The sequence below is a fragment of the Crocuta crocuta genome, unplaced genomic scaffold (genome assembly GCF_008692635.1).
Source record: "Crocuta crocuta isolate KB4526 unplaced genomic scaffold, BGI_CrCroc_1.0 scaffold68, whole genome shotgun sequence".
Classification (NCBI taxonomy): domain Eukaryota; kingdom Metazoa; phylum Chordata; class Mammalia; order Carnivora; family Hyaenidae; genus Crocuta; species Crocuta crocuta.
Window position 1 is genome coordinate 3771841 of NW_027532426.1, and position 24854 is coordinate 3796694.

The window sequence follows — 24854 nt, forward strand, 5'->3', positions numbered from 1 at the left end:
TTTTCAAATTGGTCACAACATTTTACATTCCCGCCAGCATTGTATGAGGGTTCTCACTTCTCCGTGTCCTTGACAGTGCTTGTTATGGTCTGCTTTTTTTAGTCATCCGGGGGGGTGTGAAGTAGCCATCTCATTGCGGTTTTGATTTGCATTTCCCTAATGACCAAAGTTAACATCTCTATATGTGCTTATTGGAGTAAATAGATCCATCAGATTTCGATTTTTAAAATCTAAGATTTCAATTTATTATACAAAGCATACCGGTTCAGTATGTAACCTTTCTCTGAATCTTGAGTCAAAACTGTACGATCTAAGCCTGTTTCTTTCACATATAATCCTTAGCAGTGTAATTACCAAGATGAGTGAACATTTAATAAATTCAGGTAATTGGCATTTGTAAACAAAGTCAGCAAATGTATTTGCTTCTCTAGTCTGTTTAGCACTTCATTTCACTTTTATGATTTGAACAATATAAATTAAATATTCTCTCAAGTACCGAGGTAATTGATTGTGTTTGTTCAGGATGCTAGATGTAGTATATTACACAGTTATAAGATCCATCCAAGTAGCATATTTGTGAAAATAGATTTTTAAGCAGTGTTGTGACTCTTTTACTTCTAAATCAGGTCATCTAGATGCACTCCTGAGGGGCTTGGTTCTGGGCAAACTAGGAAAAGCAGGACATAAGGCAACGTTAGAAGAAGCCCGCCGTCGGTTTAAGGACCACGTGGAAGGGAAGCAGATTCTCTCCGCTGATCTGAGGAGTCCTGTAGGTTTTCATGATAAATAACCTTGATTCCTAGGTGACTGTATCATTCTGTGCACAGGGTGGGATGTATTCAATGGTAACCAGAAACGACCTAAGTACTGACCCTTTGTGCTAATATGTGCCATTTAGGTGGTTCATAGCCAGCTTCTCATTTGTTTAAAGTTTGTCAGACCACACTGAGTGCTTAAAGTTGATCGTCAGTGTCCATTCCCCTGAGAGAGCTGGTGTGCACTGCTCTCACCGCATGCTGTCTCCCTCTCTGGTTTCAGTGTGGGCTCCAAGCTCATTGTCACACAGTCTGTAGGTAACATCCACACACAGCTGTTTACAATTGTTTTGACTTGCTTTCTGTCTTTTCTTAACATTAAAATATTTGGAACAAGAAACATTTAATCAGATGCCTTCTTTGTTGTTCCCGTATTCTCTTGTAGGTTTATCTGACCGTTTTGAAGCACGGTGATGGCACTACTTTAGACATTATGCTAAAGGTGAGTAAATTTAGAGAGGGCTTCCATCTTCTTTTTTTTTTTTTAATTTTTTTAATGTTCTTATTTATTTCTGAGAGAGAGAGAGAAAGAGAGAGAGAGAGAGCGTGAGCAGGGGAGGGTCAGAGAGAGAGAGGGAGACACAGGATCTGAAGCAGGCTCCAGGCTCTGAGCTAGCTGTCAGCACAGAGCCCGACGCGGGGCTCGAACCCACGAGCCTGAGCCAAAGTCGGATGCTCATCCGACTGAGCCACCCAGGCGCCCCGGGGCTTCCATCTTCTGCTGTTAAGCTTGGATTGACACAGAGAATACGAGCTTTAAGTGGTTAAAAAAGAAAAAAAAAAAAAGTCCTGGCAAAAGAAATATATGCAGATATACATGTTGCCAACAGGCAAATATTAAGAAACTATGGGAGAAATATATCCTGTCTGTTCATGTGTATTACCAATATGATGCCAGAAGTCATCCAGTTTTATCACTTTATTATTTATAAGCTTATATATCTTATACCAAAAAATGAATTGTTCATTATGATTAACAAGTCAAGCTCTTAAGGTTTTCCCTTCCATGTAAACTTATATAGGATTCTTCCCATTTTAAAGAAAAGGTTTGTGTCTGTGCTTAGGGAATAGATAATTAGGTGTCTCCAGGGTTTGAGCTATGTCAGCGCCTCTTATGAATGGACAGGAAATTAATTGACTTGCCTGCATAGCTTCTGTAGTTTCCCCAGAGGGCTGGCATGTAATTAACACAGATACTATACTTCTCCAGTCCCTGTCCATGCAGTTGTCCATCTAAGAAATCACTTGACAGGTGGGGAGAGCTGAATGTACTTATTACCATCGAATAAAATGTGCAAAATGTGCCTAAATACCCAAATTATCTGTCAAACCTACAAAGTCCATTCATTTAAAGACCTGCACTTAGTGCGAACAAACAGAACAGGAATGGATGTGCTTTACTGCTTCCATCTTTGATGGCTAAGAACACTTTTCTGATCTCAAGTGGATCAAAATTGCAAATCTAATTTCTAGTATTTAATTTTAAACAAATCCTGTTTTTTTTAAATGTTTATTTTTGAGAGAGAGGGAGAGACAGACAGAGCATGAGCAGGGGAGGGACAGAGAGAAAGGGAGACCCAGAATCTGAAGCAGGCTCCAGGCTCTGAGCTGTCAGCACCGAGTCTGATGCAGGGCTCGAACCTACGAACCATGAGATCATGACCTGAGCAGAAGTCAGACACTTAACTGACTGAGCCAACCAGGCACCCCCAAATCCTATTTTTTTAATGATTAAAATTCTGAAAAACATAAACTTTAAGAAACTCAAAATGTGCCACTTTAATTCTGATCTCGGATAAGAGTTTCCTTTCTAATAATATAAAAAGTGTATAAAAAATATAGACTTTGGGTCTAACTTTCAGTTAAATGACATTGAGGTCCCTTCTCCTTCTTAATATTCTGTGAAACTGTGCACTATAAATCATGTATTTCTTTGCATATGAAATCAGATACTTGTGGGTTTTGTCTTTTCCATAGAAGTATGAACGAAAATGTGTTGGCATCTATTTGATGTAAGGAAGCTGACTGTAATTCTGCTTTACTATGGAAAGAGCTCTAATGAAGGCCAAAGTCTGTTGGTAATTTAGGAATAATGAGGCAGGATTTAAAAAAAAAAACAACTTCTATTTCAAAGTATATTTGGAATGTAGTATTATGATGCCATCTAGTGGACTAGTGTAACAGGTTCTTCTTGGGGCAAATAGTGCTTCTTGAAAGCCAGAGTTTAGAGCTTGAGTCCTAGAGCTGAAAAGGACCTTAGTAATTATCTGTCCACCCCACTCATTTTACACATGTGGAAGCCAAGATCCAGACAGGTTAAGGACTTAGTCAGGATCACACGGTTAGTGAGATGCAAAACCAAGACTAGAACCCAGGTGTCTATTTTACTACACTGCTGCTCAAAAGAATTCAAAGGGAAAAAAAAGGAAACTGGGGCCTGTATGGGGTCTGCAGACACTGGTCGGTATAAAATCTTCAGTGGGGAAAACAGCCAACAGACTCTATAGATTAAGTTGTCTTGGAGAGGTATCATATATATATGCTTGTAATTCTCATTTATGTATAATAATGTTTTGCTTCTGATGATAAAAAAAAGACTTGGTATATTCACTATGGAAGATTTAGAGACTAGAAAAGTATAAAGAAAAAACTTATCTGTAAATTGAAAATTTTAAAAAGGTCACAACATCGGTATAAGATGATCTTATGTCCAATTTGGTAATGTACATATTGTAATAATTTGATTTTTTTCTTTATTATTCTCATTTTCCTAATTTTCTGCATTCAGCATACACTGCATTTGCAGTTAAAAAATTTGATACAGAATCCCACTGATCAGAGGCCATCATTAATATTAACATGTATTTTTTAACTATTAGAAATTAAATTGATGACCTACAGTGGTATTGCAATGATTAAGTTGTTTAACAAAGAACATTAGTCAGACATCATACCCCTCAGATCTTGAATTTAAATTGCTCAGAACTGATGGCCAGCCATTCACATAGTACTCACTTACATTTAGTAACTTACTGTAATGGCAGATGACAAATTTAGTGCCTGAACATCCTGAAAAGTATTATTCTCTGTTAATTTCATACCCCGCGAGCCTAGCCAATGAGAATATAGAGCAGAAGTTTCACCTTAATGGGGGAGAAGCTCCTATAAGCATGTGTCTGACTTTCAGGGGAGAGTTAACTGTCTCGATCTGTATTTTTTCACTATAGCTTCACAAACAAGCAGATATGCAGGAAGAGAAAAACCGAATTGAAAGGGTCCTTGGGGCTACTCTGTCACCTGAATTGATTCAAAAAGTCCTCACGTTTGCACTTTCAGTAAGTTACAATGAAAACTGCTTTTTAGAGGGAATTGTAACCCACCAGCCTGTGGCAGGTGTCTTTGATTCAGTGTCCTCCTGGTCTGCTTTAACCCCTTCCTCTTAGTCTGGGGGAAATGGAGTGGGCTTTTGTCACTGACCTCTGTATCTCCCTCCACTGGTGGGAATCAGAATAGCTGGAAGCAGGAATAAACTGGAAAGCTTACCCCTGTGCCTACTTTCTGTCTCTTCCTTTCTTTACCCTGTAGGAGCCCAAGCAGACATCTATTGAACAGCCTGTTTGTACCCGTCTCAATGCCTCCTTCTCAATTTGGCTGATCTTTAGGAAGCTTTCTGGTGCCAGTTATTCCTAAAATAAGGAATGAGGGTCTTCACTGTGGTTACTTGCGTACCTCAACAGCATCTGCCCTTTCTGGCAACCAGAAGATGTTTTGAATACAGTAGACTTTTCATTCTCCTTCTGTTTTTAGGAAGAGGTACGTCCACAGGACACTGTATCAGTAATTGGTGGAGTGGCTGGAGGCAGCAAGCATGGAAGGAAGGCTGCTTGGAAGTTTATAAAAGACAACTGGGAAGAACTTTATAATCGATACCAGGGAGGATTCTTAATATCCAGACTAATAAAGGTGTGTGAAGATTTTTATTTTGAGTGGTTCGCTTATCATAGATGTTTAGACATATCCATGATTCACTAAGCCTATAGACTCTAGTCTTTGCTCTTTAAGAGTTTCTTCAAAAAAAAAAAAATTTCCTTAAATAATTATTAGCTTTATTAAAGGGCTTCTCCATCACTAGCTTGCACCTTCTAGAATATTTCTGAAGTTGGGAGAGAATGAAATGATTTCGTTTTTGGGTAAACGGAAGTTTCTTCCTAGCCTCTTTTAGTTGCATTTACTATTTAAACCATTGTTTTGTTTTGTTTTGTTTCTAGCTATCAGTTGAGGGATTTGCAGTTGATAAAATGGCAGGAGAAGTTAAGGTAAGCAAAGTACTGATTACTTTACAACCTAGTAGTACAAACACTAATGAGCCAGATTGTAATCATGTAGTGTTGGGGTAATGCTGTATTAATCCTTGTTTTTGCTTGGAAAAAGACAGCTTGGGTTGTGTCTTTAATGCTTGAAGAATTTAGGGTTGGAATCATCTTTGAGGGTTTTGCAATATGTTTGAAAGAACGTGGAAGTTGGAATCAGTCACTCTGAATATAAATCTGTGCTCTGCCCTGTGTTAGCTATGGGACTTCAAGTAAGTTTTTTAACCCCTGTGAGCCTGACTCCTCATCCATAAAATGGGATGATGATATGATTGTTATTTAGAGCAAGTAATGTAGTGGGACTGGAACGGAGCAGTAGGTCCTCGGTGATGGTTCTTTTCCTTTCTGGTAACAACCTTCATGGGTCTGTCCTGTGCACAAGGAGCCTGTGCAGGGAATCTCTTAGCCCTTACAAAGGAGAATCCTCAGCTGAGTGGTAAAGTTCGGCATTTGAGGAACAGACTTACACTGACTAGGGAAATCTTAATGTTAAGCCTTCCATTGCGTTGAATTGTGAAGTATTCTCAAAGTGTCACTTTCACCTTTACTTCTTGAAGGTAGTAGTGTTGTTTGACTCACTCTGTGAGCCATTGTTTGGAATAAGGTTTTAAGATTTCAGGTCTTTTAAAATTTTTTTTATAGTTTATTTTTGAGAAAGAGACAGAGCACGAGTGGGGGAGGGGCAGAGAGCAAGGGAGAAACAGAATCCAAAACAGGCTCCAGGCTCTGAGCTATCAGCACAGAGCCCGATGCGGGGCTCGAACCCATGAACCGTGAGATCGTGACCTGAGCCAAAGTCAGACACTTAACCAACGGAGCCACCCAGGCGCCCCAGATTTCAGGTCTTGAGAAGACAGTGAAAGACTTGATCTCTGCCTTCATTTACTTTATATTGTATGTTGTGCAGTTACCTTATCATAAAGGATAGAAGTACTCTGAAGAAGTACATATACCAGGTTTAGAGGGGAAAGGTAGTGAATGGCCAAGCTGAGTCCAGGAAGATAGGTAGAGGCCAGACTGTGAAGGGCCTTGGAGGCCATATGAAAATTTTACTAAGAGGGCGCCTGGCTGGCTCAGTCGGTTGAGCATCTGACTTCGGCTCAGGTCATGATCTCACAGTTTGTGGGTTCGAGCCCCGCATCGGGCTCTATGCTGATAGCCAGCTCAGAGCCTGGAGCCTGTTTCAGATTCTGTATCTCCCTCTCTCTCTGTCCTGCCCCTACTCATGCTGTCTCTATCTCTCTCTCAGATATAAATAAAACATTTTAAAAAATTAAAAAAAAAAAACTTTTCCTAAGAGTAGAAAGCCCTCAGATTGCTTATCAGCAGAGGAGTGAGCTGATGTGATTTGTACTATAAAAATTTCACTTTGACTGCAGTGTGGAGAATAGGGGTGTGGAGAAGAGAACATTTCGGGATGCTGATGCCAAGCAAGAATGAGAGAGGAACTTGCAGGAGATGGAATAATGAAGTCAGGGGCTTGAGTTTGTTAATCTTTAATCCAACAAATATTTACTGATTGACTTTTCTGTGTTGTGAACGTACCTGGCAGAGGAAAAAGGAAGAGTTGATGGTAATTCCAATTCCCAGGTTTCTCGTATGTAAATAACGGTGCTGTTCGTAGTGATGGAGTGAGGGGCAGTTCTGTATCGTTCTCAGGCCCTGAGAACCCAGCATCAAGAAGGAGCCTCCACGTAGGGGCCATCGTCACCTGTGTGACGAGGTTATTGATTTCCCGAAGTTCTAGACTTAATCTGATGAACTAGTCTTCTCTTTTATACCTGTGATGACTGGTTCACAGTAAAGACCCTTATTCTTTTGCTGGCTGGTATTTAAGAGTTGCTCTGTTTGCTGTGAATCTTGGTATATACTTCATTAGAAGGTAGTTTATTGAATCTTTAATCAGTAAGCTTTGGGTAAATTATAAATAAACTCAGAAATCATTTTGTTGTATGAAAAATGTGAGTCTGTGGAGCAGCAATTTAAGCTTTGTGGTTTTATCACCTTCACAAGTTAATCTCTATTTGAAGCAGCCGGAATGTGTTTGCATCCTTACAGACTCTGCCTGCCAAGTATTATGCTAACAGTTTTTATGGGTTTTCTCTTTAAACTTCTGGAGTAAATAATTTCTCACAAATGAGAAAACAGACTTAGAATGATTAATTTACTCAAACTCACAGGCCAATACATGACCGAAACTAGATTTGAGTCCCAACCTGATTCCAAAGCCCTACATTAACCACTAGATATCGAACCAAAAAGAAAGGCTAGAGGTTCTGCCTCTTTGTTAATTTCGATTATATCTGAAACATATATTTGGAGAAGAACTTCTGGATCCAGGTCCACGAGGCTGCTTTGCTTTCTTTTAGCCTGGGAGTAGCTGCGGTAAATCTTCACAATTAAAGCTTTTGAATCCTTTACAGAACAGTGGGTGAATTTTCGTGACCAGATATTACTGACTTCTTAACCATTGCTGGTAACGATCCTGCCTTCTGGGTTGTTTCATACCAGGCTTTCTTCGAGAGTCATCCAGCTCCTTCAGCTGAGCGCACCATCCAGCAGTGCTGTGAAAATATCCTGCTGAATGCTGCTTGGCTAAAGCGAGATGCCGAGAGCATTCACCAGCACCTCCTTCGGCGGAAGGCCTCGCCGCCCACGGCCTGAGCCCGGAGCGCTGCCACTGCGGCTCCGCTTGGCTGCAGGGATGAGGTGGGGCTGCGGAACAGCTGATTCATAGGCCGAGAATTTGGAGTCTTCTTTCAAACCAGTGGGGGTTGGACAATGAATGTAGTTAACTGGTTCCTGCTCACACTCCAGAATTAAATTCTATTGAAAAAGGAAAATCAGCAATTCAGCAAAAAAATAAAAATAAAAATAAAAAATAAAAAATGTAAATATGATAGTAATAAAATAGAGCATAACGAAACTGTGAAACTTCCTGAAGCCTTGTCAGTGGTTAAAAGTATTTAACACTCTCCTGTTAATGACAGATGTTCTGTTTTTATAACCTACCAAAAGGAAACTAGAGGCTTCTGGGTGAAGAAGATTTTTGTGAAGTGGGTTCTACGAGCGGCCTACAAGCCAAGGGTAGTGTCCGTCGCTCTGGGAACGGTTAAACGTGCAAGGCTGATTGATAGCTGGTATAACATAGAGTCTGTGCATAATTCCAAGTGTTTTTGGGGTTTTTTTGGGTTGTGGGTTTTTTTTTTTTTTTTTTTTGGGNCTCAATCTGAACCAAGGACTGTAGTTTTCCTCCTTGCCTTCCCTTCTGTGTGACCCCCCCTTGGCCAAAAAAAAAAGAAAAAAAAGTTAAAAAAACCTAACCTATCCTGGTCTGGGTTTTTTCCTCTTCCTAGTTCCACCCCCGGCCTTCACCCCTCCCACCCCCCTCCCCCTCTGTCCTTCTTAGAGATAAAGAAATAATAAGGAAACATCTTTTATAGCCACATTAAATAAGAGAAACTGATATACATTATTTTTTCTTTCTTTTTTAAGATAACTTTTAAGAACCCTGAAATGCATGTAGGTGAGACCTAGAAATGAAAGGGTTTTCAGCCAGGCCACCCTGAAGGAGTTACTCTGCTGACAACCGTCTTAGTTGTCTGACAGGCCAACTGTTAAACCGCTTTACGACAGTATCAACACTGGCTTCTGGTTCATTCTGGACACGTGAGAAGTCTGTGGTAACTGCTGCAGAGCCTGTATTGTAGTGGTAACCGGTTAAAACAACAAAGACTGTAAGCCCGCGTGCCACTCTCCACTTTACCAGTGCATCCTACTAACAAGCTTCACCTAACTAATCCAGTGAGTTTTAACTCTAACCCTCATTCCTTTCCTCTGGGCCTCCCTTTTTTCTTTTCTTCTTTTTCTTTTTTAAAATATTTTTTGTGTTATTAACAGGAATTCATATTTGGTGTGGCTTAACTGTATTTCAGAAGGTCATCAGATTGTGAGACTGCTTCCTTGAAACATTTTTGTGCTATTGTTTTAAAAAAATAATAATTAAAAAACAGTTGGCGTTAATAAAAATGTCAATGTGAAATTGATGTCCTGATTTCTTTTATTCTCTTTAATAAGAAACTATAAACTTTTCCTGTCATTCACTAGGATTATAAGAAGTCTTACTACCATAGGGTTTTTCAAGTCTAAGAAAATCCAGGTTCTGAATTCCTTAATGAGTAATAAATACCTATGCAGAAAAATCCTAAGATTCCTTCCAAATCCATTCTGGATGCTCAGAAATCTCTTAGAGATCCTTAGAGTCCGCATTCAGGAGTTAACCTGACACTTGTCACTTACTGAGGCTCCCTTGTCCAGGTGCCACACGCAGGGCAGCCGTGGGGCCACCTAGGCATGTGCTTTTAAGGCACCAGCAAAGCAGGGACACCAAAAAGACTGAGGAGAAATCTGCTTTGTATTCTCATTTTACAATTAGAAATTCTAGAAAGAAGTAATTTCATTTTCAGCATACATCCAAGTTACGTGGTTTGCATTCTGCTAGGGCACAGTGGTGGTGGTGGGGTGTCCTGTGTCCCCCTCAGGGCTGCTCTCCATCCTGCCTGTGCCCTGGAGGGCTTGGCCCGCATGGCCTGCACTGACAGGGTCCTTTGCCCCCTGAGTTCGAGTTGTGTGGATCCAGTAAGTAATAACCTTCGAGACCAAAAGGCATGAGGAAAGGACGGTCAGGGTGTTTATTCACCAGGCTTCCTCATCCCCCCAGGTGACATGGGTTGTCTGTGTCCCTCACCACTCCTATTCAGAAGCCCTCTGTAGCTTCTAGCTTCTTCACTTTGCCCGCTCCCAATCTAGGGACAGAAAGGACTATTCCCTTACTAGCTCTGGATTACTCCATTATTCCTTGTTGGTTCCCCTGAACTTGGCTGTCTTTGTAAATAGTCCCTTTATTAAACCTTCGTCAAATTACCTAGTTCAAGTTTGTTCTCTGTTCTCTACTAATCTCCTGACTGATCCTGGCACCAGAGTCCTGATGACACGAGTCTCGCCTTTTTGGTGTTGGATTTACTGCCTGTCTCCCAAGTAGCTCCCTGTCGGGTAATATACTCATTTTACAGGTGAGAAAGCAGGCTCAGAAAAATGAGGTAAGGAGTTACACAACAAATAACTTAGGGGGTCCTGGGTGGCTCAGTTGGTTAAGCGTCCAGCTCTTGGTTTTGGCTCAGGTCATGATCTCATGGTGCGGGAGTTCGAGCCTCACATCAGACTCTGTGGTAACAGCGCAGAGCACGCTTGAGATTCTCTCTCTCTCAAAATAAACAAACTTAAAAACCAAAAAACTTAGAACCAGTGGTCAGCCCAAGCTCACCAGCCTCTAAAACCTGTGTTCTTCTCACTATTTGTCGTGTCTTCACACTTAGAAGATCATACAGTCAGACTGGATCCAGGCGACAGGAGTTTAAAGATTTTTAATGATTTTCCTTGGTTAAAGATTTTAATGGAAATCAGAAGGTTGGGAAGAAAGATGAATGTGGGGCACCTGGCTGGCTCTTGGTGTCATGAGTTCAAGCCCCGCATAGAGCTTACGTAAGAAAATTACCCCCCCCAAAAATGTGTTGATACTTCCTATAGAGAATTTGATATTATTTTTTATTAATGGGAAGCAGTAAAGCATTTTGGAATACTACATGGTGGTGTGTGAATTCTTAAACTTCCAGTTTCTGAGGATGGGTTTCAGGGAGCGAGGAGCCCCTTGAAAACATCTGTAAAGAATAGATCTCTGTAGTGTGTGATTTCGGGGGTATGAGTGGAGTTCTACAGCTTTAGAAAGATTTCAGTTTTGTTACCCAAACAGGCCCTAGAATGTGATCAGGAAGACTTGGAGCCACATTTATATGGTTAGTGATTATTTTTCCCAGCAGGGCAGAAAATAAACAAGCTTTCAGTAATCTACCTATGGCACTGAATCTATGCTTAAGAGCCTCATTTTTTACTGAATAATAAATTACTCGAGAAATTAATCTCTTCTTACTACCAACTGATTTTAGGCTCTCAGAGTTTTTGGTGTGTGTGTGTAACGTTTATTCATTTTTGAGAGAGAGACAGACTGCAAGTGGGAGAGGGGCAGAGAGACAGGGAGACACAATCCAAAGCAGGCTCTAGGCTCTGAGCTGTCAGCACAGACCCCGACGCAGGGCTCGAACTCACAAACTGAGATCATAACCTGAGCCGAAGTTGGGCGCCCAGCCACATGAGCCACCCAGGTGCCCCTGGTGTGTGTGTGTGTGTGTGAATTTTTTTTGTAAGACTATCTTCTCTTTTGAGATAATGCAAAAACTCAACCAAGGTGGACCGTGCCTTCTTGTACCACCCCCGGCGGACACAGACTGGTCAAGGTGCTTGGTTTCCAACACAAGCATAAGAGACAGGAGCCCCTGATATTAATAAAACATTAGGCCAAACAACTGCTTTCCCTAGGAAACCAAATCAGAGGATTGGTTGCTCTACCAAAACATTTGCTGGCAAACATGATAGACAGCAGGGTCAGAGGAAGGAAAGTCTATTGGGTTGTTCACGCCACTTGTTAAAAAAAAAAAAAGTCTGCTTGGTCCTGCAATTCCACTGCTGGTGTCTGGCAGCCGTAGCTTTCAGCACTGAACTTCTGGTTCCAACCCTGGGGTAGAATTAACGACAGAGGAGAAACACAGCTTACTACTAATCTGTGCTTTCTCGGGAAGGTGGCCAGCGGCTGGCAGCAGACTCACCGTACACCGGTTAAGATGACAACCCAAGAAAACTAATTAATTAAATCTCACCATAGTTTGGCTGGTCATGACAGCATGGTCCTCTGAGCCATCTGCCTCCCCCACTACCCCCAACCAGCCTTAACCGTTTTCATCAACTGGACAAATTGTGCAGGTGTATTACATTACATAGCAATTTCAGCCCACTCTGTTAGGGGACTGATCATCCACTTCGTATTATATATGCTAATCTTATGGATATTCTTTTCTTATTATTTTTTCATGTTTATTTTTGAGAGAGAGAGAGAGGAGAGAGTACAAGTGGGGAAAAGGGCAGACAGAGAAGGAGACACAGAATCCGAAGCGGGCTCCAGGCTCTGAGCTGTCAGCACAGAGCCCGACGGTGGGGCTCGAACCCGTGAATCGTGAGATCATGACCTAAGCCGAAGTTGGACGCTTAACCAACTGGGCCAACCAGGCGCCCCATGGATATTCTCTTCTTAATGCTTACTGTTTAGACTTCTACTAAGGCAGTTAAAATGGAGAAAACTATATGCTGAATGGCTAATAGTTTAATAGAAGTCTGAAGAAAGCAGAATACAAGATAACGAAGGGGACATGGCGAACCAGTTTATAAGAAAAAGTACAAAATATTTAAAATGTTTGACATGAATGAGGATGGATGAGATGATTGTTGCTTTCTTAATAGGTCAGTTCCTTCTTTTAGGAATAGAGCACTTGAAAGTTGGAAATGTAAGGAAGTTGGAAATGTAAGGGGGTGTGGAAGGATGAAATTAGTGATGTGGCCTTGAAGAGTATGAAGTACCTTCTCTCACTTTGTTCTTTTTCTTTTTTTCTGCCCCCCTCACCACCACTCTCGGGGGCCTCCGGCAACCATCAATCTGTCCTCTGTATCTATGAGCTTGGGTTTTTGTTTTTGTTTTCCTAAGATTTCACATTTGAGACATCACTTGGTTGTTTTTCTCAATCAGACTTACTTCACTTAGCATAATGCCCTTGAGGTCCATCCATGTCGCAAATGACAAGACTTCATTCTTTTTGTGGCTAAATAATATTCTAGTGTGTGTACATGTGTGTGTACATGCTACAATTTCTTTATTCATCCATCCATTGGCTATTGTAAACAATGCTGCAATGAACACGGGAGTGCGTATATCTTTTCTTAGTATTTTCATTTTCTTCAGATAAATACCCCAAAGAGGAATTGCTGCATCATGTGGTATTTCTATTTCAAATTTTTTGAAGAACCTTCGTACTGTTTTTCATCGCATCTGCACCAATTTACATTCTCACCAACAGTGCACAAGGGTTCGCTTTCCTCCATATCCTCACCAACACTTGTTATTTCTTGTCTTTTTGATACTGGCCGTTCTGACAGGTGTAAAGTGATAGCTCGCTGTAGTTTTGATACGCATTCCCCTGATGATCACTGATGTGGAGCATCGTTTCATATGCCTGTTGGCCATCTGTTATGTCCTGGGAAAAAAGGTCTATTCAGATCGTGTGCCCATTTTTAATTGGATTATTTGTGGGGTGTTTTTTGCTATGGAGTTGTGAGTTCTTTATAGATTTTGGGTACTGGCCCCTTATCAGGTATCTGACTTGCAAATATTTTCTCCCATTCAGTAGAGTTTAGCTTTTTGTTTTGTTAGCAGTTTCCTTTGGTGTGAGGAACATTTTAGTATTATGTGTTCCCACTTATTTTTGCTTTCTTTCCTTTTGCCTTTGGTGTCAGGTTAAAAACAAAACAAAACAAAACATTGCCAGGACTTATTGTCAAGGAGCTTACCGACTATACTTTCTTCTAGGAGTTTTATGGTTTCAGGTGTTACATTCAAGCCTTTAACCCACTTTGAGTTAATGCTTGTGTATGGTGAAAGGTGGCGGTCAAGTCTCATTCTTTTGCGTGTGGCTCACCAGTTTTCCCCACGCCATTTACTGAGCAGACTGTCCCTTCCCTGTTGTATATTCAAAGCTCCTCTGTCATAAATTAATTGGCCATACATAAATGGGTTTATTTCTGGGCTGTCTATTCTGTTTCACTGATCTATGTGTCTGTTTTTATGCCAAGACCATATTGGTTTAATTATCTAGCTTTGTAATATAGTTTGAAACCAGGGAAGGTGATCCCTCCAGCTTTGTTCTTTCTTGAGATTGCTGTGGCCATTCCCAGGGTTTCTCACTTCCCTCCTCTACCAGTAAGAGCGTCCACAGATGATCTCTAACTGGAGAGAAAATAAAAGTCCATGACTTATAAGATCTTTTGCCTACCAAAGCTGGTCTGCTCTCCCCCAAACACTCTTCTTCCCAGCAGATGGAAAGTTCTACAGCTGTGTGTCCAAATACAGTCGCCTCTAACCATATGCAGCTATTTAAGATTAAATGAAAATAAATTAAAAACTAAGTTCCACATTTCAAATCAACACAGAGCTTGCCACGGGGCTCGAACCCACGAACCATGAGATCGTGACCTGAGCTGAAATCCAGAATCGGACGCTTAGCCGACTAAGCCTCCCAGGCGGCCCCCCTAACGTATGCATTTATTTTTAGTAACGAGGACAGGCTCTGCCCCTTTTGTTGTGCCCCTCTGTAACGGGTGCCCAGCCTTTTCCGTCTTGGCCTTGGGAAGCTAAGTGTGCTGGGCTCAGACCTGTGACCCCTGAGGTCATGCTCTATGTCATGAGGCTAATCGGCAGACATCACTTGAGAACAAACGAACAGCTGGCACATGTGTACCTGGAGAAGCATTTCTTCCTGGTCTAGATTCCCTGGTTCAGGAGTGGTTTCCAGCCCCGACTGCCTGATGGTAAACGCTGGTTTTGGGGAGCACACGCATTTGAGGAATGTGGCTTTAAGCTCCGGGCTCAATTAGTTTAAGTGGTTTGTGTAATGAATTCGCTCAGTGTTCTTTCCTCGCTGGAGATGTGAACCGGCACTATATTTGGAACTAACATTTGCAACCCTATACACCGCTGCCCGGGTGTGCAGTTACAGATTTTGGTTGTTATCACTGTTAGCTGGATTTAGGAAGTTTGATGGTGACGCATTTCACTTTGATGAGAAGAGAGCGAGCTGGCTTAGGGGGAGGAAAAGAAGACAAGAGTGCCCTTCTCCCAGATGGCCTCCTGCAGGGACTCAAGCCCACTGCAGCTGTTGAAATGAGGCCACGAGTCCCTCCCGCCTGGCCCTGCTTACCTGCCTGGTGCCTCCTGCGTGAGCCCACGAGGCCGTGTTAACTTCCACTCTTCCGCTTTCCCCATTCACTTGCCTGGACCTCACTGCTTCCGCCGAATAAATGAGCCATCTGTCCACAAACGGCCCGAGTGTGCGGCACACCCAGGGGAGACCTGAGATGGGAATAGCGTGGGCACTTTTGAATATCCTTGCCATCAGTGATCCCCGCGTGGCCACCCCACACGGGGTGGTGGACAGAGGTTCTCACTGGTGTGTGAGCATCAGAGAAACAACAGGAGTTGAGAACAGCACCGCCTTTCCTAGTAATCATCAAATGATACAGTGACACTGTGTTCTAACCTCACAACCTGCTCTGCGATATGGGGACATGGGTGGTTTGATCACTAATCAAAGGGCTGGTGAAATACCCCGAAATATTAGTGAAATAGTGAAATTGTTTATTGAAGTATCAGAAGAAGCTTGTTAGGAAAGCCTGATAGAACTGGACTTAAGGGCAGTATTCAAGGCAATATTGTTCTTTTTTTTTTATTTTTAAGTTTAAAGTTTTTAAGTTTACTATAAGAGGGAGAGAGGATGGGGAAGGGGCAGAAAGAGAGAATCCCAAGCTGCACTGACAGTCCAGAGCCCGATGTGAGTCTTGAACTCACAAAACCATGAGATAATGACCTGAGCCGAAGTCGGGCGCTTAACCGACTGAGCCACCCAGGTGCCCCTCAAGGAAAGATTCCAATGCATTATTTCCTATGGAATCCAAACATTGGGCAATGGTCACAAAAGCTTTCAGTACAAAAGAATATTGTACTGGGCACTGAGGCTCCAGAATCAAATAAGGCAGATTTGGTCTCTGCCTTGTAGAGCTTACAATCTAGTAAGAACAAGAAATAGTGAATGAGTGGGGCGCCTGGGTGGCTTAGTCGGTTAAGCGTCCGACTTTCGCTTAGGTCATGATCTCGTGGTTCGTGGGTTCGAGCCCCGCGTCGGACTCTGTGCTGACAGCTCAGAGCCTGAAGCCTGCTTCAGATTCTGTGTCTCCCTCTCTCTCTGCCCCTTCCCCCCGACTCGTGCTCGGTTTCTCTTTCATACAGATGTAGATATGACATTAAAAAATCGATATAGATAAGCAATACAGACAAACATTAAAAAAATTTTTTTAAGATCCTATACTGGGGCACCCGGCTGGCTCAGTCAGTGGAGTGTGTGACTCTTCATCTTGCGGTCTTGAGTTCAAGCCCCATGTTGGGCATAGAGATTATGTACAAGAAAGAATATTTTCTACTTTAGGTAAAGTACAATGGGAGACCATCCCTTTCCTCATCTGTAACATGAGAATAATACTCCCTCACAGAGTCACCAAGGGAACAAAATGGAGGATGCACGAGGAAGGTCTCTGTCAGGTACAAAGCATTATGGGAATACTTCACTGATAGAATATCAGCCGCGGTGATAATGAGCTGTGCTGCCTTCTTAAGCAAAAGAAGAAACAGTTCAACCCTCTTTCTAAGTGGCAATATGAAGTAGTCCATAAAACCCTGACTTACTCAAGGGAACTGATGGAAAGGTCAGAAGTTTATTTCGGTCAAAATTCCCAGCATGTGGTTCATGAAGCCCAGGGATGAGCTCAGATGTTTGGAACCGGAGCACACCATTTATGGCCATGTGTGTTTCTCCGCTCCATACCAGCTCCCCAACACCACTTCCAGGAAAGATCCGGATTCCACTTCCTCAAACCCACCAGAGCGGAACCACTAAGACATCCTTTCCTCTTGACTTCTTCCCGCGAGAGCCCAGCCCGGCGTCTCCCAGGGTAGCTTTTGTAGAAACGACCATTATTCCAAAGCCTTACACTCCTCCGAGCTGGTCGTGGTAGACTAATGATCCCACTGAGCACCTGCAGGACACCGTAGGAAAATCGCGACGCCTTTCCAAACCCGTGACATCCTATTCTTCTGACGGTTCTGCGAAGACGCTACAATGAAATCTCCGAATGGGTGCAAAACCCGGGGTTCGCCTCTCCAAAGTGACCAGCATCGATATGCTACCATGGAGGGCTTCATGGTTGATTTATTCGGGGCCATTTCCTATCTGTCTACAACATATTTACCTATTACCCAAGTATGGAAGGGCAGAACTTCTGCAGGTGGAGGCATCTGATTTAGGCCCCTCTTCTCAGCTCTGGGGTGGAAAAAATCAGACACAATTCTTCCCCAGAGGTAACTGACTACCACAGTACTCCATACCAGGGTTTGCAAACATGTAGTTTCTCTTTGGCCTACATAATGCTTTTTAGATCTTTTTGGAAATTTATGGGGTGCCTGGGTGGCTCAGGCGACCAACTTCAGATCTCACGATTCAGGAGTTTGAGCCCTGCCTCAGGCACTGTGCTGACAACTCAGTGCCTGGAGCCGGCCTCAGATTCTGTGTCTCCCTCTCTCTATGCCTTTCCCCCACTCTCTCAAAAATAAACAAACATTAAATCTTTTTGAAAATTTAAATGCCGGTTTTTAAAAATCACGGCATTTTACATAAAAATCCAGATTTCCAGTTTATCTGAATCATAAGATCTGTCTGCAAACTGTTGGGAGCTGAGTACTGACTTACATGACCAGCTTTTTTTTTTTTTTTTAATTTTTAAAGTTTTTTTAATGTTTATTTTTGAGAGAGAGAGCGCACGTGCGTGCATGGAGAGGGAAAATGAAAGGATCCGAAGCAGGCTCTGCACTGTCAGCTCAGAGCCCAACGTGATCTCAAACTAGGATCATGATCTGGGTGGAAATCAAGAGTCTGATGCTCAACCGACTGAGCCACATAGGTGCCCCAAGATGATAATTTTTTAAGCCACAATTAAATTTTTAAAATGCTTCTCTGGGAGGATGGGCCAAATGGATGACGGAGAGTGGGAGATAATAGGCTTCCAGTTACAGAATAAGTTGCGGGGGTCAAAGGTACAGCATAGGGAATACAGTCCATGGGACTGTAATAGCATCATGCAGTGACAGGTGGCAGCTGCCCTTGTGAGCACAGCATAACGTATACAGACTTGTTGAGTCACTGTCTTTACACCTGAAACTAATACAACACTGTGTGTCAGCCATACTTCAATTTTTAAAACCTTACATAAAATAATAAATAAAAATCCATCGATTTTAATGGATTGGCATTTAAAGTGCGTCACTAGGTGTCAGGAGACCCAGGTTCTGCTAGAGGCTTCAACGCTGACTTCTATGACCTGGGGGCAAGGCACTCTCTGGAACTCGCATCCTTTTGTGCAAAATGGGAGGGTGGAAGAGATGCTAATAAAAACACCAGTCTTGGTGCCGGGTGGATGGATGGGACGGTGCTGTGTGAGTGACTGAACACTCTGGAGATAAAGGGTCGCCATCTCAAACCTAGGTAGGTTAGGTTATGGTAGGTAAATCTTAGATAGGTTGAAAAAAAAGCCAAGGTCTGTGTTAGGTGCCAGAGACTTATGGAGGAAAGAACAAGAGCCTGCCCTCAAATTGCTCACAGCCTAGTGGAAAAATAAAAATGGAACTAGAAAAAAATTTGCAATATAAAGTGTTAAGGGTCAGTCTAACATATGCAGAATTCAAATATATTGGACTTATCTTCTCTATAATGGGATGAAGGTTGGGTATACACAGAGGTATGTTGTCTGGGTAAATCAAAAGGTCTCAAAGTAGGGATGCCTAGCTGGCTCAGTAGGTAGAGCCCGAGACACTTGATCTCAGGGTGGTGAGTTCAAGCCCCAGTTTGGTCACAGAGCTTACTTAAAAAAAAAAAAAAAGTTCTCAAATGAGTGAGCAAAACATACATTTAAAGCTTCAGACAATCTCTTCCAAGTGTTTAGCTTAAAAAAGAAAAAAAAATATATGTGTGTGTGTGTATACTTGTATACTTCTATCCATAGCCTTTTGCTTGGACCCAATTTTCTTAGAGCCATTTTAATTCAACAATTTAATTTGTGAATGTATTAATTAACTGACTGAATTCAACAAACTCATTTCCTGTTTAACCACAAGAAACCCCGGGACACCTGGAGCAAAGAGAGTTCCTGCTGGCTGGAACAGTCTGCAAGGAGGAAAGGCCATGTGCGCTGGGGTTGGCGGAGAGTGATCCACTCGGTTCCACCATCATGCCTCCATAAATAGGATTCACAGCCAAGTTCTGTAGTCTGTGGTTAAGCTTTGTTTCTTTTTGTTGTTGTTGTTCTTTTAACTTTCCTGGAGTTATTAATGATAAAAAAGGCTCCCTCGAGCCTCCAGAGGGAACGTGGCTTTGCTTCGTTTTCCATGTCTCTATAATGAATTCGTTCTCCACTATCACTCTAAGGGTGTTTCTTCTATTCATTATTTCTTGGAGGCGTCCTTTCTGGGGCCCTGTGTCTTCCTGCTCCAGTCTCAACTGATTACCCTCCAGGCCTGTTGCCAAGCCATCTGTCACCCTGGGACTTCCCTTCATCATTATCACCTTGGGGATTCTCTTCATTTCTCACCTAGGTCAAATATTCTGTCTCCAGGATCACATTTCTTCCTGTCTCTTGGTTTCTTCTCTCAGTTTGATGTGCCCCACCCTCCAAGAGGTTTCCTGAGAAAGCATCCATGGGTAGGAAGTAAGGTTTTTAAGATTTCACAAGTCTGAAAATGTGCTTACTTTACTGAATTCGGAATTTGGCTAATATCTAAAGCCATGAGCCATAAATCATGTGAAAGTGTTTCTCCACGGTCTTCCAGCATGGCTGATGAGAAGCACCCGTGCCATTCTGACAGCTGTTCCTTCGAACATGACCTGTTGTTGTTTTAAATCTCTGTGAAGTTCTGGTAATCTTCCTCTATTTATTCAATGATCTGAAATGTCAGGATTTCTTTTTCATCCATTATGTTGGGCACTCAGTGGGCCTCTCATTCTGGAGATCTAGCCCACTCAGTTCTGATGATTTCTTAAATTATTCGTTCAATGATTGCTTTCCCTCCATTGTTCTCTGTAACTCTTCTGAGTTGCATGTTAGTTAGTCCTCTTGGACTAATTTTAAAAATCATTTCATGCTGGGGCGCCTGGGTGGCTCAGTCAGTTAAGCGTCCAACTTCGGCTCAGGTCATGATCTCACAGGTTCGTGAGTTCGAGCCCCACATCCGGCTCTGTGCTGTCAGCGCAGAGCCCGCTTTGGATCCTCTGTCTGCCTCTCCGCCCCTCCCCCGTGTGTGCATGCTCTCTCTCCCTCTCTCTCAAAAGTAAACATTTGAAAAAATAAAAAATAAAAATCTTTTCATGCCCATTTTCTGGCTTCTTTTTAAAAGGATATTTCCTCGGGGCGCCTGGGTGGCTTAGTTGGTTAAGCGTCCGACTTTCACTTAGGTCATGATCTCACGGTTCGTGGGTTCGAGCCCCGCGTCGGGCTCTGTGCTGACTGCCAGCTCAGAGCCTGGAGCCTGTTTCAGTCTGTGACTCCCTCTCTCTCTGACCCTCCCCTGCTCACGCTATCTCTCTCTCTCTCTCTCTCCTAGAAATAAATAAAAACATAAAAATATAAATAAATAAAAGGATATTTCCTCAATTTTATCTTCCAACACTTTGAAGTTACTGGTTTTCATATTTTTATTTTTTTTCAGATTTCATATTTTTAATATTTTTTTAACTTTGTTTTGTGAGAGAAAGCATGAGTCAGGGAGGGGCAGAGAGAATCCCAACCAGGCTCTATGCTTTCAGCGCAGAGTCCAATGTGGAGCTCGAACTCACCAACCATGAGGTCATGACCTGAGCCAAAGTTGGATGCTTATATGCCTGAGCCACCTGGGCACCCCATCATCTTTTTTAAGATTTCGTTTTGCTCTGTTCTCTGTGCCATTTCTGTATTTTCTAATTTCCCTTTTTCTTGTTTGTTTGGTTTTTGTCTTTCACATTAGAGAGTTTCTTCAATTACCTAGTGATCCTTGACAGTCCGTTCATGATTAAAACAGAGCACTAGGGGCATCTGGGTGGCTCAGTGAGTTAAGCATCTGACTCTTGACTTTGGCTCACATCATGATCCCAGGGTTGCGGGATGGAGCCCTGCATCAGGCTCCGTGCCCAGCATCTCAGCATGGAGCCTGCCTAAGATTCTTTCTCCCTCTCTCCCCACTTGCGCACGCACACACACACACATACACACACACACACTCTCTCTCTCTCTCAAAAAAAAAAAAAAAAAGACTGAGGCACTAAAGTTGTCTGAAAGTTCTGTGTTCAAGGAACAGGGCTTCTCAGTTGGTGAGCATTACCACAGAGGGCTAATTTGCACTGGGGACTTGTACCTGTCATGGGTTGAATGGTGGGCTTCCAAAAAGATAGGTCTACGTCCTAATCCCCACAACCTGCAAATATGACCTTATTTGGAAAAACAATCTTTGCCAATGTAAGTAAGTTACGGATTTTGAGATAAGACCGTCCTGGATTATCTGCGTGAGCCCTAGATACAATAGCAAGTGTCTACAGGAGACCCAGAGGGAAAGGAGAGGGTTCTGTGAAGACGGCTGCTTCTACAAGCCAGGGAGCACCTTGAACCCCGTAAGCTGGAAGAGACAAGGAAAGAAAGGCTCCCTCGAGCCTCCAGAGGGAACGTGGCTCTGCTGATCCCTTGTTTTCAACCTTCTGACCTCCCCAACTGTGGAAGAATGCATTTCTTTTGTTTGAAGCCACAACGTTTTGAGTCATTTGCTCACAGCAGCCCTAGGAAACAAACACAGTATCCGCAGGAATGCCCTCCTGGGCTTGCCAGTCTTCCCACAGAAAGATCCTCCAGTCTACTGGTCATAGGGTGTTAGCTTGGGTCAGAGAATCGTAGGGCTGAGGTGACAAGGGGGCCAGGCAGTCTCACCACTCGGTATGCCATCTTTACCTAATTCCCTGTTTTCCAGTACGATGCAGTACTTTGTCTAAGCTACGCTTAGCATCCCAGAGTTCAGAGTTTTTCTAGATTAACCTTTCAAGAAGGTGTATTAATCGTGTGTTTTGTTTTGTTTTGAACGTTATGTATTTCCTGATGCCTTGACATCTCGGGCCTTGCTGATTCTGGACAGATGCCCCTCCTGGACTAGCCAAGTCTTAGACACAATAAACTATTCTCTTGCTAGTGCACCTTTGATCTACACACCAACCAATCCAAAACCTTTACCTCAATTGCCTACTTTACTTTGCTCCCACAGGGGCCACTATTCCTCTGCCCTAATCACTCTGAGGCCACGTAGTACATAATTAGAGACAGTCCCTTTGACCCAGGGTCCACTGAAATTGTTCAACTAGCCAATCCTAAACCTGTTTAACCTACCTCACCTGTTCCTTCCTGTGTTAGCCACCATCAGGCTCAGGCTGTGTTGTCTATCTGTAGGACAGAACACAATGAAAAGGAATGAACTTCTGGGGCGCCTGAGTAGCTCAGTTGGTTGAGCATCTGACTCCTGATTTCAGCTCAGGTCATGACCTCACAGTTCGTGAGTTCAAGCCCCGCATTGGGCTCTCTGCTGTCAGCACAGAGCCTGCTTCAGATCCTCCGTCTCTCTCTTTCTCTGCCCCTCTCCTGCTCACACACTCTCCAAAATAAACATTAAAAAAATGCTCTGTATTGTGACTGTATTGGGGGGAGCACACTTGTCAAAAAAGTTTGATAACTTTACCCATAGAATGGGTGCCCTTTATTGCATGTCAATTATACCATAGCAGATTGATGATAATGTGTCAAATAAAATATAAACAACCAAAATGCTCAATAAGAAGGGGCTGGTTATGCTGCAGCCATTCAAACAACTTAGAAGATTTTAGCAACATGGCAAAAATGCTTTGCTGTATCATGTTTTGTGAAAAAGGCAGAACAGGAAATTTTATTTTTATCATGTGTTTGCCTATGCAAATTCTGTAAGCAGATGGATAGTGTCCAGCCTTTTTTTTTTTTTTGAGTTGATTTTTGTGTGTATATATTTAAAAGCAGTAGATAGAGGGGCGCGTGGGTGGCGCAGTCAGTTAAGCGTCTGACTTCAGCTCAGGTCATGATCTCATGGTTCCTGAGTTCAAACCCACAATCGGCTCTCTGCTGTTAGCAGAGAGCCTGCTTCAGAGCCTCTGTCTCCCTCTCTCTCTGTCCCTCCCCATCTTATGTTCTCTCTCTCAAAAATAAACATTAAAAATTAAAAAAAAAAAAACAGCAGATAGAAAAATGGTTTAGAACCCAGAATCTCCACTGGATTGCCTGGTTGCCTGAGTTAGGGTTCAGATTCAAGGTGTCACTTCCCTAGGCGACCTTGAACTCTAACCTCTTGGAGCCTTAGTTTCTTGGCCGTAAAAAGGGCATAATAATAGTACTCATCTCTTAAGGCTGTCATGAGGATTAAATGAATATAGATGAAGAGCTAAGAACAATAAAAATAGTAAGGGCTTTATAAATATTGGCTATTATTTTCATGAGACAATGATACTGTCTGGACAATAAAAATGTGCACTGGGGCGCCTGGGTGGGTCAGTCGGTTGAGTGTCTAACTCTTGATTTCAGTACAGGTCATGATCCCAGGGTCAGGGATCAGGGCCCCAAGTTGGGCTCTGTGCTGAGCATGGATCCTACTTGGGATTTTCTCTCCCTCTGCCACTCTCCCCTGCTCCTTCTCTCCCTCTCAAAAAAATGAAAATTTTTTTAATGTGCACTATGTGCTGTGCATTTTATGGAATACAGGAATTTATTTTTAAAATTTTAATGTTTATCTACTTTGGGGAAAGAGAGAGAGTGAGAGAGAGAGAGACAGCAAGCAAGCAGGGGAAGGGAGGAGAGAAAGGGAGACACAGTTCCAAAGCAGGCTCCAAGCTCCAGCTGCCAGCACAGAGCCCGACACGGGGCTTGAACTTATGAACCGTGAAATCATGACCTGAGCTGACGTCAGACACTTAACTGAATGAGCCACCCAGGCACCCAGGAATACAGGAATTTATGACATACACTCAGACCTCGGGAAAGAAATAGCAGTTTCTCGACTGCGGCGGGGGTGGGAGGGTGGTGTGGAACAAGGAGCAATTTTTGCCACGAGGGGCCATCAAGCAAGGCCTGGAGATATTTTTGATTGTCATGACTCAAGAAGGGTGTGCTACTGGCATCTAGTGGGTAAAAGCTGGGGATGCTGCTAAAAAATTCAGCAATGCATAGGACAGCCCCCTCCCACCCAACAATCAAGGATTTGGCTCAAACTATCAGTAGTAGCAAGTAGGAGCACCTCTGAGTTATGGTCCGACAGGGGGAAAAGATAGATATGTGCATACAAAGTGTACAAATGTGAGATAACAGGAAAAAACGTATTATTGGTCTCTGCCCCTGGTTCCCAACAGAGCTCCCCAAGCCCTTGAACACCTAAGTGATGGGAGCACTAGTACCTGTGGATGAGCTCGTGGATGGAAGCCGGTCAGCAGAAAGACCAAGCCTTATGGAAGATTAGAACTTTCAGCCCGGCCCCCTCCCCCTTCTCTAGCGGGAAGAGGGGCTAGAAATAGAGCTAATAATTGATCGTGGCTACATGAGGAAACCTCTATAGATATCCCCCTAGTAGGTAGGAGCTTTGGGGAGCTTCCATATGAGTGAACACATCCATGAAGCACAGGGACAGAACCTCCTGCACTTGGGACCCTCCCAGACCTTGCCTGATGCATTTTTTCATCTGACCATTCATCTGTGTCCTTTGGCATAGCCTTTGATGGACTGGCTAATGTATGCATTTCCCTGAGTTCCGTGAGCTGCTCTATGCTCTAGT

The 24854-nt window shown here is 42.9% G+C and overlaps 1 protein-coding gene and 1 long non-coding RNA gene across 3 annotated transcripts in view; one reads left to right on the top strand and one right to left on the bottom strand.

The window, feature by feature from the left end:
* NPEPPS (aminopeptidase puromycin sensitive) overlaps positions 1 to 8404 on the top strand; it is a 93394-nt gene extending 84990 nt beyond the window's left edge. The window contains exons 18-23 of the mRNA XM_077779310.1: positions 627 to 769; positions 1201 to 1257; positions 4043 to 4150; positions 4623 to 4778; positions 5084 to 5131; positions 7697 to 8404. Coding sequence (XP_077635436.1) covers positions 627 to 769; positions 1201 to 1257; positions 4043 to 4150; positions 4623 to 4778; positions 5084 to 5131; positions 7697 to 7849 — 665 coding nt within the window. The 3' untranslated portion in view covers positions 7850 to 8404. The remainder of the gene's footprint in view (positions 1 to 626; positions 770 to 1200; positions 1258 to 4042; positions 4151 to 4622; positions 4779 to 5083; positions 5132 to 7696) is intronic.
* A 4049-nt stretch (positions 8405 to 12453) lies between these two features.
* Positions 12454 to 24854, bottom strand: part of LOC144244089 (uncharacterized) — a 21977-nt gene continuing 9576 nt past the window's right edge. For both annotated transcript variants that reach the window (XR_013338830.1, XR_013338829.1), the window contains exons 3-4: positions 15100 to 15251; positions 12454 to 13380 (exon numbers count right to left, since the gene is read on the bottom strand). This is a non-coding gene — a long non-coding RNA (uncharacterized LOC144244089). The remainder of the gene's footprint in view (positions 13381 to 15099; positions 15252 to 24854) is intronic.